The sequence below is a fragment of the Gallinula chloropus genome, assembly GCF_964237585.1.
Source record: "Gallinula chloropus genome assembly, chromosome: 12".
NCBI classification, from domain to species: domain Eukaryota; kingdom Metazoa; phylum Chordata; class Aves; order Gruiformes; family Rallidae; genus Gallinula; species Gallinula chloropus.
This window is the reverse complement of record NC_140097.1, coordinates 22,857,456-22,873,075: the sequence shown is the minus strand read 5'-3', so window position 1 is coordinate 22,873,075 and position 15,620 is coordinate 22,857,456. Positions and strand designations below refer to the sequence as shown.

The 15,620-nt window shown below is 65.4% G+C and overlaps 2 protein-coding genes across 2 annotated transcripts; one reads left to right on the top strand and one right to left on the bottom strand.

Annotated features, from left to right (window-relative positions):
* Positions 1-1,535: 1,535 nt before the first annotated feature.
* Positions 1,536-8,007, top strand: GRM2 (glutamate metabotropic receptor 2; the record flags this gene model as incomplete). The annotated part of the gene is made up of 5 exons (XM_084269809.1): positions 1,536-1,994; positions 3,875-4,712; positions 5,409-6,472; positions 7,336-7,510; positions 7,934-8,007. 5 exons carry the CDS (start codon positions 1,536-1,538, stop codon positions 8,005-8,007), a joined length of 2,610 nt encoding a protein of 869 aa, XP_084125935.1.
* Positions 8,008-8,875: 868 nt separating this feature from the next.
* Positions 8,876-12,461, bottom strand: RRP9 (ribosomal RNA processing 9, U3 small nucleolar RNA binding protein). The gene is made up of 15 exons (XM_084269785.1): positions 12,362-12,461; positions 12,157-12,239; positions 11,946-12,061; positions 11,659-11,741; positions 11,523-11,564; positions 11,223-11,349; positions 10,876-11,000; positions 10,597-10,689; positions 10,409-10,509; positions 10,175-10,309; positions 9,908-9,970; positions 9,682-9,827; positions 9,513-9,592; positions 9,325-9,398; positions 8,876-9,235 (listed from the first exon to the last, which is right to left on the bottom strand). Exons 1-15 carry the CDS (start codon positions 12,443-12,445, stop codon positions 9,130-9,132), a joined length of 1,458 nt encoding a protein of 485 aa, XP_084125911.1. The 5' UTR covers positions 12,446-12,461; the 3' UTR covers positions 8,876-9,129.
* Positions 12,462-15,620: the final 3,159 nt, after the last annotated feature.

Genomic DNA, 15,620 nt, shown 5'->3' with positions numbered 1-15,620 from the left:
TGGGAGACGTCCCAAGGCAGCTGGGGGCTGGTGGCAGGCAGGCAGCACCCAGGGACGGGCGTTTTGGGGCACAGAGGGGGATGACCACACACCCTCCATCCTATTATGCCCCATGCCATGCTGCTGCCTGCAGCAGCATCACCACCAGCTCCAATGCCTATTTGAAGGGCTCCTCCAGCCACAGGAGGAGTTGGGTGCCCTGGGGACACCATGGGCTTTGGGGAAGGGTGGGGGGGTTTCTGCTCCTGCTCATGGAGAGCAGCCTCAGTACCAGCTGCGGGGGTACCCTCCAGCATTATCCTCACACCCCATGTGCCCCACCATGAGCACCCCAACTCTGCCAGGCTGCAGGGGAGCCCTGGGACCAGCCACAGCACCGGCAGCTCTCTCTGTGCCAGAGCAGGGTTGTCGAGGAGGGTACCCTTCTCCCGTGGACCCCAAAACACCAGCCCTGGGGGATTTCAGCAGTCAGCTTCAGATGGGAAACAAACCTCTCCTGTGGTTTGGGAAAAGACAACCGCTCTCAGGGAGGGGGGGGAACTGCATCTCCTGCCAAAAAAAGGCCTGTCTGCTGCAAAAGCCTTTGATTCCCCCGCGCCTCCGTGCTTTCTGCAGAGGGAGTCAGCAAACCTGGCTCCTACTTTCACTGAGCTCTCTGAATTTAGTATATGAGGAAGGAAGGGGCGGTGGTGAGAGAACAGGCGCTGAAGCACCGCGGCTGCCGGAGCCGGCCCTACACATCGCTGCAAGAGGCTGATGCCAGTGGCGTGTCCCTGCTCCGGTGCCATGGGCAGCACTGGGGTAGCAGCAGGGCCAGTGGGCTCCAGGGGTGGGCATGAAAACACGGTGGGGGCTGGGGGCTGGGTGCTGCCAGCACGGTGGGCTCATGGCTGGTTGTAGGTCAGGAGCTGCCAGCACCCCCGATGCTGCTCCATGGGTTGGGGGCTTGGCTTGGAGCTGGCATTGGCTCTGCCCACCCAACACAGGCTGCCTGCCCTGGGTGACATCCCTGCACCCTCCTTCCCCCCCCAGTCTTTGGGGCCCTGGCAAGCTGACCCCCGGCAGGCTGCTCTGTGCCCCCTGCCCATGCTGGTGCATCCCGGGAACTGCTGTGGGGCAACTGGTCCCCGCTCCCCTGCCTGTTCCCTGGGTGTCACCTGCCGGTGTCCTGGGGCCCCGGGTGGTGAGCTTCTTCCTAAGGGCACCCTGGGGTGAGAGGTGTCGGGGTGGGGTGGGGGGGCACAGGCAGGCTCACACCCTTGCTTGCCCGTGCAGTGCTGGCACTGCCCTCGGGACAGTCCCTGTCTCCCTTTGCAGCCTCAAGATCCAGCCTCTTCTCTCTCCATTTTTCCAGGTGCCAAGGGTTCTGCTGGGGCGGCAACCCCCCCCCTCCTGCTGACAACACAACGTGCCACCCCCCCACCCCCCCCCCCGGGTGCCACCCCGATGCCTGAGGACTGCCTGCCCTTGCCTTGACGGGTGGCAGCGGGTGACGCGGGGTGGCACAGGTCCCCCAGCTGGCACCAGCACGCCCCATGGCTGCCCCCTTGGCTGCCTGGCTGTGGCTGGTGTGCCTGGCCAGCTGCCTGGCTGCCGGGCACGGCATGGCCGGCAAGAGGGAGATCAGCACGGACGGGGACCTGGTGATCGGAGGCCTCTTCCCTGTCCACGAGAAGGGAGTGGGGGGTGAAGACTGTGGCAAGATCAACGAGCACCGGGGCATCCAGCGCCTGGAGGCCATGCTCTTCGCCCTGGATGAGATCAACAAGGATGGGAGCATCCTGCCGGGGGTCAAGCTGGGCGCCCACATCCTCGACACCTGCTCCAAGGACACCTACGCCCTCGAGCAGTCCCTGGACTTTGTCCGTGCCTCCCTCACCAGGGTGGACGGCTCGGAGCACATCTGCCCCGACGGCTCCTACGCTGTCCACGATGACGTACCCACGGCCATCACCGGGGTCATCGGGGGCTCCTACAGTGATGTTTCCATCCAGGTAACCCCCAGGCAAGAGGGACATGGATGAGTCTGGGGGGGAGGGGAGGGGTGTGGTGTCAGCAGAAATGGGGAGGGGGGGTGGTAAAACCCTGGCAGCAGTGTGATGATGCCGCTGCCAGACTGGTACAAGGATGCTCTCATTTCCCACACGCAGATGCAGTGCCCCTGTCTGCAGTGGAGAGGGAATGCCAGCCCTGCTGGTGGCCAGGGTGGGTCCCCATGGGGGCTGCAGGAAACCCCCCCACCCACCACAAGCAATGGAGCCGAGCCAGTGGATCCATCACACACAGGGACGGGGGTTTGTTCCCCTCCCAGGGCCATGGGGGCAAGCACAGCTCCTCATCCCAGGACGATCTCGATGTTGAGGTCGATGCCATCCTTGGTGCCACCACGCTGCCGTGTCCCTTGCTGCCACCACTGAGCCTGGATGGTGCAGGCAGCCTCCCAGTAGCGCTGGCACCAGCCCCTGGCCTGCCACATCCCAGTGTGGGCCTGGAGGAGGATGCTGGCCCTCTCCTGCCTGACATAGGCTGGCAGCGCCCGCAGGCACCCGCTGATGGGTGACAGCACGATGCCACCACGCTCGGATGCAGCAGGCACTGCGGGTGGCCACCTCCAGCACCCTGGATCACCATGGCTGCCTCGTGCCTGTCCTGCTCCCCCCTGGGCAGCATGGTGCTGGGGAGAGTGGCTCGGCGATGCCCTGGCATCCAGAGGGATGGGGCGGGGTGCTGTGCCTGGGACCCACCACGGTGTGGAAGCAGGGCTGGGCTCATCTCCAGCCCCGTGGGACGGCTGGGCACAGGGACACACCCCGTGGCACTCCTAATGTCACACTGGTGCCGGGGATGTGGGAGCACCACTCCTGGCAAGCAGAGCTGCCCGGCATGGGGGGCTGTACCCTCTGCCCCTACCCACCCCCCAAACCTGTCTGCTTCAGGACCACCTGGGCAGGGCAGGGTGGGCACAGGGAGCCCCCCACACCACCCCCACGTCCCCAGTTATCTAACCTGAGCCTTGGACTCAGCTGTCACCCCGGGGTGGTCTGTGGACCCCGGGAAGAGCATCCCCCCAGGGTGCAGGCCCCGTCTCCTGTGCCACGCAGGCAGCTGCCGTTGTGCAGCCGGGCCGGGCAGCCGCGCTGCTGCGCTCGGGGCCTTCTTCCCATGAGGGGACTTTGTAGTGCAGAGCGTTTGTCCACGTTAATTAAGCCACCGCTCTTGCCTGGGGAGCTGCCAGCTGTGGGCAGGCTCACAGGCCCCGCTGGCGTGCCTGAAGCCTCCCTGGCTTCAGATGGGGGTTTAACAGCCTCATTAGCGGGGTGTTTGGTGGGGGGGTTTTGCCCTTTAAAGCTAATGAGAGCTGGAAGGTGCTGGTCCCGCTGGGGATCCCAATCTGGGCACACAGGCACTGGTCCCCAGGCCCAGCTCTGTAGCCCCTCTGTCGGGTTGGGTGGGGGGTTCTGCCTCAGCACCCAGAGCCCTGTCTCCCCTTTCTCCCCACCCCGTGGGGCTGCGATGTGCCCCGGTTTTCCCCTTGCCCACAAACATCTCCCACGGGTCACCCACACGGGATCATCAGCCTTTGCCATGAATCCCTTCACACACACACACACACACACACAGAGCCCTGGATTTCAGGAGGGAGTGCAGGGAACACCCCCAAACCCCAATGAAACAATTCCAAATGAAGGCAAGTCGCACACCAGAGGGCTGGGGCAGCTCCACGAACACACCGGCATCTGCAAGGCAGCCAGGAGCCTCCCAGGTGGGGACCGCTCACCGCAGTCATCTCAGCAGCACTCTCAGCAGCTGGGGTTGGGCAGGGGGTCCCCGGTGGGACCAGCCCTCACCAGGCCCCTCTCCTCCCCCACCGCAGGTGGCCAACCTGCTGCGGCTCTTCCAGATCCCCCAGATCAGCTACGCTTCCACCAGCGCCAAGCTCAGCGACAAGTCCCGCTACGACTACTTCGCCCGCACCGTCCCGCCAGACTTCTACCAGGCCAAGGCCATGGCGGAGATCCTCCGCTTCTTCAACTGGACCTACGTCTCCACCGTGGCCTCGGAGGGCGACTACGGGGAGACGGGGATCGAGGCCTTCGAGCAGGAAGCCCGCATGCGCAACATCTGCATTGCCACCTCGGAGAAGGTGGGTCGCTCCATGAACAAGAAGACCTACGACGGGGTGGTCCGGGCTCTGCACCAGAAGCCCAACGCCAGAGTGGTTGTGCTGTTCACCCGAAGCGAAGACGCCCGGGAGCTGCTGGCGGCTGCCCAGAGAGCCAACGTGTCCTTTATGTGGGTGGCCAGCGATGGGTGGGGAGCCCTGGAGAGCGTGGTGGCTGGGAGTGAAGCTGTGGCAGAGGGAGCCATCACCATCGAGCTGGCGGCCTACCCCATTAAGGAGTTTGCTGCCTATTTCCGGAACCTCAACCCCTACAATAACAGCCGAAATCCCTGGTTCCGGGAGTTCTGGGAGCAGAAGTTCAAGTGCAGCTTCCACACACAGGACTGTAGCTGGTACTCCCTCAAGACGGGCAAGTTTGAGCCAGAGTCCAAGATCACCTTCGTGGTCAACGCGGTCTATGCCATGGCCCACTCTCTCCACAACATGCACCAGGCCCTGTGCCCCAACACCACCAAGCTCTGCAGTGCCATGAAGCCTGTCAATGGCAAGAGGTTCTACAAGGACTTCATCCTCAACGTTAATTTTGATGGTGAGTCCGGAGGTGGAGGTGGGGTTTGGTTGCCTAATTGCAAATGACAGGGTGGAGGGGCAAGGAAGGAGACCCAAATTTGACCCAAGACCCTCCCAATTCCTCCAGCCTGCCTACGCCTGTGCTGTAGTTGTCCCAGGAAGCCAACAGGCCACCATCACACTTGGGAGGTCTTCTGCCCCCAGTGCAGAGAAGCTGGTGACCAACTCCATCCTACTACAGCTGGGTGGGACCAGCCCCACATGGAACCTCCCAAGAACTCAGGTCCTTGGAGACCTCACTTGCAAGCCTTGTGATTTATTCACATTTCAGGGATTAAAGTGGAGTGCTCCCCTTGATTAGGGACCCACATAGTTTGGGATGAATTCAAAGCATGTCCTGTGGGACTTGGGCTGGGCCCAGCTGTGCAGGTGTCACTGAGAACCACAGAGGGTGCAAAATCCCCCACTTTGGCCCTGCAGAACTGGCTGGGGCTGACAAGCTCTTGGGCACGTGGGGAGACAGCTGTCCACCTTGGCTTTCCTGCTCCTAACACGTGTGTAGACAAGAGAGTATGAGTGTAGGCAGGGAGTGGGTTGGACATGGGCCTGTGGCCATGGTGGGATGTGGCCCTTTGAAGGACCCCCTGCTTCCGTGCTGGGAGCGAGTGCTCTGCTGCCCTATGGCCGTGACTGTCTCCCCTTCTCCTCCCTCCAGCTCCGTTCAGGCCAGCAGACACCAAGAGCGTCGTGCGGTTTGACCGCTATGGCGACGGCATCGGGCGCTACAACATCTTCAACTACCACCACACGGATGGGCGGTATCAGTACCAGAAGGTGGGCTACTGGGCTGAGGGGCTTATCCTCAACACCAGCCTCATCCCATGGGCTGAGACCTCCATCCCTGTGTCCCAGTGCAGCGACCCCTGCAAGAAGAACGAGATCAAGAGTATGCAGCCAGGAGACATATGCTGCTGGATCTGCATCCCCTGCCAGCCCTACGAGTACCTGCTGGATGAGTTCACCTGCATGGACTGTGGTCTGGGTTACTGGCCCAACGAGACCCTGAATGGCTGCTACGAGTTGCCCCAGGAATACATCCGCTGGAAGGACATGTGGGCCATCGGGCCCGTCACTATCTCCTGCCTGGGGTTCATCTCCACCCTCTTTGTTTTCGGAGTCTTCATGAAAAACAATGACACCCCCATCGTGAAGGCCTCTGGCCGGGAGCTCTGCTACATCCTCCTGACTGGGGTCCTCATGTGCTACAGCATGACCTTCATCTTCATCGCCAAGCCCTCCACCGAGGTGTGCACGCTGCGGCGCCTGGGGCTGGGGACGTCCTTCGCCGTCTGCTACTCGGCCCTCTTGACCAAGACCAACCGCATCGCCAGGATCTTCAGTGGCGTGAAGGAAGGGGTCCAGCGCCCCCGGTTCATCAGCCCCACATCACAGGTGGTCATCTGCATGGCCCTCATCTCCTGCCAACTGATCATTGTCATCATCTGGCTGCTGGTGGAGACCCCCGGCACAGGCAAGGAGACTGAGCCTGACAAGAGGTACATCGTCACCCTCAAGTGCAACAACCGCGACTCCAACATGCTCATTTCACTCACCTACAACGTCCTCCTCATTGTCCTCTGCACAGTCTACGCCTTCAAGACACGGAAATGCCCCGAGAACTTCAACGAGGCCAAGTTCATTGGCTTCACCATGTACACAACCTGCATCATCTGGCTGGCCTTCCTGCCCATCTTCTACGTGACCTCCAGTGACTACCGAGTAAGAGCTTGTGGTGGGGGGGGTGCTGCAGCAGGGCTGGATCTGAGAGGTCCTGGTAATTTGGGCTCTGTGGGGAGGGGGGGTTGTGGCTAGGAGATGGGTGGGACTGGGGAAGGGTCATCGGCCGTGGAACTGGTGGTGGCTGTCTCTGCCATACTGGGGCATGTGGGACTAGGTGAAGGGTGGCCAAAGGGGCAGTGAGTCCTGGGGAGAAAATATGTGTGTGTGTGTCCCTCCTGACAGACCATTTGCTAGGATGAGGATGGGAAATGGTCTGGAGACCTCCAGAGACACACAACCCCCAACCTGACCTTCAGCCTCACAACACAAAGACACAAAGAGCCTCTGGCTCATCCAGCCACCTCCCAACCAAAGCACGAATGCCAACCCCGGGCCAACATAGTCCCTGGGGAGCAGAGCAGTGCCAGGGGCTGGGGTGCACGCTGCAGCACCTCAAGCTCCCTGGCAAGGGCACCCAAACATGTTCTTGATGGGCCTGGAGGACTTGGTGGGGGCCACTGCAGTCAGAGGCTTCCAGAGAGGACCTGTGTCCACTGGTGGGTGCGGGCACCAGGGTGGGAGGTGCTGGGCTCTGGCCACCCCAAAGCAGCATCTTGGCAAAGCTGGGGTGCTGCCCGAGGTGTACCTGCTTTGCTGAGACAACATGTCCCCAGGCAGTGCCCATCTTCTGCCCATGGGTCTCCAGCAGGTCCACCCTGGTAGAGGTGTGGGGTGGGACATCCCTGAGGGGTGCAGAACAGCCTCTGCCTGGTGGGGCCGGTGCCACAGCGAGGGCTTCACCCTGCCCTGCTGAGGGCCAAGGGCTGGTGGCAGGAGCACCTGATGCCCACCCCTGTCTCCAGGTCCAGACCACCACCATGTGCATCTCGGTGAGCCTCAGTGGCACCGTCGTCCTTGGCTGCCTCTTCACCCCCAAGCTGCACATCATCCTCTTCCAGCCGCAGAAGAACGTGGCCAGTCACCGCGTGGGCACCGCTCGGTTCAGCGTTGCAGCCGCCAGCTCCAGCCAGTCCCACGGTGAGCACAGCGGGGCTGAGGGGCAGGGGGGTGGGGCAGGAGTACCCCAGAATGAGCCCCTGAATGAAAGTGGGGTGCAGGGTAGGGCGTGACTGGAAATGGGGGGGATGGAGGATGCTGCGTCCTGTGTCCCAGCCTCTCATGTCTCCCGTGGCTGCAAGGGAGGGGGGTGGGACTGTCCCTGGGGTCCCCAAGGAGACACGGCCACCCCGTGCACCCTCCACTCAAGCCCTGGGGCATGTGGTCACCCTGGGCCCCCATCATCGGTCCTGGGCGGGGGGCAGGGGTTGTGGTCATTGTGGGCACCCTCCACCCCAGCCCTGGGGGTGCAGCTCCCGGGCACCCATCGCCCATAAAGTGGGGTGCCCGGGGGGGTGCTGCAGCCAGGCCCCAGCTCCCCCTGACCGCTGCCTTCCCGGCCAGGCTCGGCCTCGCCGTACGTGCCCACCGTGTGCAACGGCCGCGAGGTGGTGGACTCCACGACATCGTCCCTGTGAGCCCCGGGGGGGGCAGCCCGCGGCGGCACCGCACCCCAGCCCCTCCCAGCGGGACCCGTGCCCGGAGGCAGCCGGGGGGGCTCAGCCCCCGCCCCAGTGATGCAGCCCACACCTTGGGTCACGGTCCCTGTCACCCACCCCTTGCACTGAGCCTGTCCCCAGCCACGGTGAACATCCCGGATCCCTCCAGCTGAGCCGTGGTGTACGTGTCCCCCCCACCCACCCCCAGCCTGCTCTGAGCCATGGTGCACGCCCCCCCCCCCCCAACAAGCCGCGGTGCATGTCCCCAGTGTCACCTGCACGGAGCCACCGTGCGTCCCCACAGCCCCACCCTGAGCCACAGGGAATGTCCCCCACCCCTTGCACTGAGCTGGAGGGTTCGGCCCGCTCCCTGCACCCCGCTGGGGTGTGGGGCCCCCACCCCACGCACGCCCCATCCGTTGCCCCACCCCAGGGTGCCACCTCACGCTTCGCTTGCGCCCAACACGCTGCACCCCCCACCCCTCCACACCCAGCCGTGCCGGCCAGGCACCCATCGCACCCCTGCTGCCCCCACCCCATTTCCCCCTCCCTTTGCTGCCGCAGGCCCTCTCACCCATCACCCCGCATCACCCCACGGCTGGTGCTCTCACCCTTCCTGTTCCCAGCCCCGGGAGCAGCCAGGTGCCACCGGGCTGGGCCCAAAACCCCTCCACCCCCCCTGCACTGCACAGGGTGCTCCTCACCCCTCTGGGGAGACGGGGCAGGAGCAGGGAGGAGGGGATGCTGCTGTACCTGCCAAGGTGTAGCTGGGGCCACGGTGATGATCAGCACCCCGGTCTTTGAGCCCAATGAGTTTTTGGAAGTAGATCTTTTTCTGTGAGTAAGAGTGTGATTTTTTTTTTTTGTAATTTATGTAAATAAAGTGGTTTTTTTATTAAAACCCAGAGTCCTGTGGAGCTCAGGCCCCCTGGAACATGAGGGGAGGCAGCAGACCCTCGCAGAGGGCAGAACCACAGCAGCACCCAGGGGGCCAAGCAACAGCCCCAGCTCCTGTCCTGCTGACACAAGGAGGGGATGCCTGAAGCATGGAGGGGGGGGACATGGCTCCCAAGGTGGAGCTTGGGCCTTGCACCCAGTGGGCTAGGAGCTAGCAGGGCCTTCGGGGCGGGGGGCTGAGGGCCTCTGCTTCAGGGGGATGATGCAGATGCTGTTTTTGGCTTCTTTGATTCTCCACCACCGTCCAAGCCTGTAGAGGAGAGAGATATGGAGGGGGGTGTCACCCTCTGCTGCTCCCCGGAGGCGGGGGGGGGCTGTGCAGGGAGGGGGGGACAGTACCGGTGCTCCTGCCCGAGACCAGCCACCAGGAAGTCACCAGCTGCTGAGAACGCCAGGCTGTTGACAAAACCCACCTGGAGGGGACAGGGCAGGCGTGAGGGGCTCCCACAGCTCCTCCTGCCACCCGCCAAGAGACACCCCCACCCCCAGCAGCCCAGCTCCAGCATCCCCAACCTCCCCATCCGTACCAAGGGGATGTCCCAGAGCGGGTCCAGCTTCCGAAACCCCTCGCCGCACTTCCAGAGCTTCACGCTGGCACTGTGAGAGCCTGGGGCAGAGAGGAGAATGCCATGCACCCCGAGCCTGGGCAGGGAGCAGGGCACACACCCCTGCACCCCCGAAGCGGCTGCCACGCACCTGTAGCCAGGAGGTCGGTGTTGCGCAGCGCAGCCACCGCCGAGATCCAGTATGGCTGCTGCAGGCCCTGGGCGTCCTGCGTGCCGTGCGCCTGCCGCGCCAGCGCCAGCGGCTTCTTCTTCGACAGCCCCCACAGGGCTATGGACCTGCCACGGAGCAGCAGGGTGAGGGGACCCCTCCAGCAAGCCCTGCCCACCCCATGTACCACCCCAGCCCCTGTGCTCACCCGTCATCGGCACCTGACACCATGTGCTCCTCGTTGATGAGCTGAATACAGTCGATGGAGCCCCTAGGGAGAGAGGTGACTACATCAGTTATGAGGATGCTTTGGGATCCTACTTAGGAGACAAGGGGTCACTGGGGCATCAGCATCCCTGGGAGGGCATCAGCCTCCCTGGGGTGCCACCAGGCTCCCCGTGATGTTTGGCACCCACTCGTTGCTGCCCCAGCTGGACCTGCCAGCCCACAGCCTCCTCTCCCACCCCAGACCTACTGGTGCCCACAAAACACGAGCTGTGACTCCTCAGGGATCTTCCAGAGCCGCACGGTGCCGTCCCGTCCCCCCGCCGTCACGCAGGACTCCCGGCTCAGGCTGTCCAGCCCTGTGATGACGTCCTGATGCCCGAACCTGGAGGGGGAGATGGCACAGAGCTGCAGTGGGGACACAGCCCTCCACCCCCTAGCCTTCCCCTGGGGGCAGCGGCGTGTGTGTCCCCCCCCATCTTACAGGGTCTCCACGTATGCATTCTCTGCCACGTCCCAGACCTTGACGCAGCGGTCGTGGGAAGCGCTGTACAGCTGGTGCGTGCCCTTCCGGAAGGACAGACCCTACAGACAGACGTGGGGACAGCAGTGAGGGGCACTGAGGGTGTGGCAGCCTGGCCCCACACGCACTGGGGGGTTCCCCTGACTCACTGAGACAGCGTCGCGATGCCCAGTGAAGATGTTCAGGCGCTTGCAGGTGGCCGCATCCCAGATCATGATCAGCTTGTTCCTGTCTCCTGTGGCCTGGCAGACAGTGGGGGATGCTGGAGACATCCCCCTCGGGGACTCACAGCCCACCCCAGCCTCCAGTCACCCCAGGAGAGGGGCTGCTTTAACCCAGCAAGCTACACATGGGCAAGACACCATCCCCCAGGACACGAGCCTCCCGCAGCCACCCCTCTGCCCCGCGCCAGCGGCCTCTCCCCGTACCAAGTACTTGCCGTCCGAGGAGATGGCCATGCAGAGGACCTGGGATGCGTGGCCCATGTGCTGCTCCTCAGTGCCCTTCTTCCCCCCTGGCACCACACACAGCCTCTTCCCGCTCCCCACCTCCCCTGAGGGAAGAACATGATGTTATCTGCAAGAACCTCCCACCTCTCTGGAAAGCGTCAAGGAGCCTCCCACAGAGGTGAGAATGACGCATGGGAGGGGATGAGGGCCAAGGGCACGTCCCCAGAGGGGATGAGGGCCAAGCCACCCATGGTCCTGCTGCTGCAAGGTCCCCGCAGGGTTCAGGCTGGGGGAATGGAGGGTTGCAGCCCCAAGGGAACACTTGCATTTGATGAGGGCACCATCCTTGGAAGCGGAGAAGATGAACTTATCATCTGGAGAGATGACCAGGCAGGTGACAGGCAGCTGGTGGCCCCGCAGCACTCGGATGCTGGCTGGATCCGGGGGCTGCACCTACAGGGAGAGCAGGATGTGTGCCAGGCTGCCCCGACCCTGCTGCCAAGCACGGGGTGACTGCCTGAGCTCGGTGCCAGCTGGGCAGAGAAGGGCCCTGACCCACCCCTGGCACCGCAGCATCCCCCAAACCCAGGACTAACAGTCCAGCACCCCCCGCCCCGGTCACTTACATCGTCAGCGACCCGGCGCTGCAGCCGCCCCTTCTGCTCGAGCTGTGGAAGAAGCAGGAGGCTCAGCGGGGCCGGCCCCGGCGGGGGACCGGGCTCGGCCCCGGCGCCGAGGGGCCGCGCCCGCCGCCCTGCTCACCACGTCCTCCTTCAGCCGGTGCCCGATGAGATCCGCGGGCTGGGTCCCCTCCTCGTCCTCCTCCTCTGCCGCCCGCTCCTCCTCTGCGGCGGACACGGTGGATGAGGGACGGGGCTCAGCGCCCGGGGCCGCCTCGCCGGGGTTGAGAGCCCGAGGCCGCCTCGACGGGGCTCAGAGCCCGGGGCCGCCCCGACGGGGCTCAGAGCCCGGGGCCGCCTCGCCGGGGTTCAGCGCCCGGGGCCGCCCCGCCGGGGCTCAGCGCCCGGGGCCGCCCCGACGGGGCTCACCTTGCTGGCGGAGCTGCTCCAGGTACAGCTTGGCCAGGCGCAGCTTCTTCTCCTGCGGCGTCTCGTCCACCTCCTCCTCCGCCGCCTCCCGCCGCCGCCGCCGCCCCAACGACGGGCTGCGGGGACAGGCGTGAGCATCGCCACCGGCCCCGCCACCGGCCCCGCTCCCGGCCCCGCCACCGGCCCCGACACCGGCGCGGCCCGTACGTACCTCTCGGGTTCGGAGTCGCTGGACACCTCCTCGTCGACGGGCCGGCCGGACGCCGCCCTCGGCCTCCCCTCGGTGCCCGGGGCCTGCGGGACGGAGCGGAGCGCTCAGCGCGGTGCCGCCGGCCGCGGCAGCCCCTCCTCCCCCCGCCGCGCCGCTCCCCCCCTCCCGCCCGCTCGCCCGCCGGACCCCCGCCCGCCCGCCGGACCCCCGCCCGTAGCTGCCGCCGCCGCGCCGCCGCCGCCGCCCCGCGCGGGGCCTTGGCCCTCCTGCCGCCCGCCGCCGCCGCCATGCTGCCGCCGCACGTGGGGCCCGTCCCGCCCCGAGGGGGCGGGACCGGCGGCGTCACTCACCCCGCCCCCCCCCCCGACCTCCCGGCGACCCCCGGCCGCGGGGTCCCGCCCCGCGCCCGCCGCGGGGCTGCGGGAGGGCGGGTAGGGGCGGCCCCATCCCCGGGCTGCTCCGGGATGCCCGGGCTGCTGGCGGGAGGCGGGCTGGCTCCGCGGGGTCTCGGCTTTGAGCTGCGGCCTCTCACCGGCCCCCCGCCACTTCTGGGGTCCCCGGGCGGGAGCAGGCGCGGGGCCGGTGGGGACACGGGCAGAGCTTCTGCCCCGCTGGGCAGCCTCGGTGGCTTCGTCACCCTCGGGGATGGCCCCATCGGCCCGCGGCAGGGCCGGTTCCTCACAGAAGTCCCTCAGCCTGGTGCTGGCAGTGCCTGGAAGGCTGCCCCCGGGCTCAGCCCCCACGGCCGGGCTCTGCACATCCCAGGCTCCGGCCGCTCGCTTTGCCCCCAGCATCCCTGCCGGGACGTGCCGGCAGCGGCAGCCCGTTCCCCTCGGCGCTGCTGCCTCTCCTCGCCCAGCAGCAGCTGGCACAGGTCCCGAGGCTCGGGAAAGCCCTGGCTGGCCCGCTGCTCCAGCCGGGGGATGCTGCTGTCCCGCCTGTCCCTGCTCGCCGTGTCGGGCTCCGGATGAGGCTGAGGATGCCCCAGACTGGACTTGCCCAGGCACTGACTGCAGATACCTGGGGAAGATTTCCAGGGCCCCATCCAGCTCGTCATTAAGGTCATTAAGCCCAGCATGTGAAACGCAGGTGATGGGAGCTGTTGAGGTGGGTGCTGGCTCCAACCATCAGCCCAGGGCCAAGGGAGAAGACCAAGCCCGGATAGAGCTGGGCAGGATGGCAGAGAGGCCCCGGGCCTCACCCCACATGCCACTGGCTGCTCCACGGTACCAACCAGAGCCCACCCGCTGCCCCAGCCCCTCCCGCAGCAGTGAGCATGGGAGAGCCGAGTCTTGCAGGGAGCTGGGGCCGCTCACCTCGATGAGGAAGACCATGGCGACCTTGTCCCAGGTTGGGTCCTCTACCAGGAGCTCTGCCAGGTGGCAGACAATGGCAGAGTGAAGGGTCAGGTGGAAGGTGCTGCAGAAGCAGGTGTGGAGGAGGCTGCTCTTCTCCTGCAGCAGCAGCCCCGCTCTGCTGTGGGGACAGGGAGGTGCTCTTCAGAGCCAGCAAGGAGGAGGCAAAGCCCAGGGTTGGAGACCTGGCCCGATCCCCACACTGATGCCAGGGACATCTCAACCCCCATGACCCTCACCTTTGGGGGAAAAACCCCACACAGCCCCCTGCCCTGCTCAGTACCTTCCTCTCGACCTCAGGCCTAGGGTGCCCCCCACCCCAGGACATGAGCGTGATGTCCTGGCACCAGCTCAGACCAGACCAACTTCGTTTCCTCCTTTGCCAGGTCCCTGTCCTAGGAGCTGTTTCCTCTGGCATCCAGCCGTGGAGCCGCGCAGCCGGCTCCATGTGAGACCTCTCAGTGGTTTGCCCTTCCTCAGGCTTCTAGCTGCTTCTCACACAGCTGCTTCTGCACCACACCACCCACCACCCCCCCCCATTCTCTGCCTTACCCAGCTACACAGAACTGTGACACCAGGTCACAGAGATGCCCAGACCCAATATGGCCAAGAAGCTGGGGCTGCAGGGCAGCACAGAGGCCCCACAGGCTCAGGCCTGAGATACAGAGCAGCAGCAGCAGCTCCCATTCCTTCATCTCATGAGGGGAGCTCCATCATCTCCAGGGGTTCTTAGCACCAAGGGGAAAAGAGACCCCCTGAGGGGATGGGAAGTTGGGGTGGTGTTGGGGTGACACCTGCTCGGTTGCTTTTCCTCCCATCTCTGGCACGCTCCTCACACGCTTCCCAGGGGCTGACAGGAGCTGCATGGAGTCCTACAAGGAGCTTCGCCAGGGGAGGTGAGGGCTTGTAAGGAGAGGTGTCCTCGGTGCTCAGTCCTGGGTCCTGCCCTGCTCCATCAGCAGCTGGGATGAAGGGATAGCGCCTACCCTCAGCAGGTTGGTGGTGATCCAAAGCTGGGAGGAGAGGCTGCCACCCCCAGAGGCTGTGCTGCCATCCAGCGAGACCTGGGCAGCCTGGAGAGTTTGGCAGGGAGTAATCTTTGGGGCTGTGATGGGTTTGAGTGGTGAGGTTTTGGTGGGGAGTGAGGGCTGCAGGGGTAGCTCCTGCCACAAGGTGCTAGAAGCTTCCCCCAGGTCCAAGACAGCCAACACCCACTGGCCAATAGCTTTGGTCTGCTCCAGAGGAAGGCTTGGAGGATATCCAGGGCATTCTTTTCCTCCCTGGACATGGCCAACCTGGAGGAGCCCAGATGTGGCCGAGAGAGAGAGCAGTCAGGGCTGGGGGCAGGCAGGGGAACCCAAGGCCTTTGCCCAGCTCCTGTGGGTGCCACCAGCCTGGTTTCAGGGCAACCAGTTTCTGGGCCACTGGTTTCCCCTTTGAGCCCCAGGGAAGAGGGCTGGGGAGCAGCATGGGGAGGGGGCCCCAGCGTGCCTGGGTGAGGGACTTGCTGGCACTGGGGGCAGGGTCAGCACAGGATGGGAACGCTCGGACTTGGTGATCTTCGAGGCCTTTTCCAGCCTGGCGATGCCGTGATGCTGTGACACAAAGCTCGACAGGAGCCAACGGGGCGCCAGCGGCACCAGGGGCTGCATCAGGGCGCGGCAGGCAGCCCCAGAGAGGGGATCCCGGGCCCTGCCCAGGCTCCACTGCGCCCAGCAGCCTCCAGCACAAGGACACGGACCTCTTGGGGCGGGCGCAGAGGAGGACCCGAGGGGCTGGAGCAGCTCTGCCGCCGAGCCGAGGGGAAGGGAAGGCTGCCTGGGGGCAGCCCCGAGCCCCGCCGGTCCCGGGGGGCCGGGCAGGCCTGTCCGTACGGGCACGGGGCGGCGGCTGAGGCCGGAGCCGGGTGGGGCTGAGCCCTGCGGGAGAAGCGCGGGGTGAGACCCTGCCCGGCCGGGGGGGCCGCGTCCCTGGAGCCGCTCCGGGTCGGGCTGGACGGGGCTCCGAGCGCCCCGCGCTGGGGAAGCTGCTCCCGGTCGCCGCGGGCCGCAGGGCCGGGTGGGCCCTGGGGAAGCCCCTGGGGGTAAACCCGCTGCCCGCCGCCCGCCC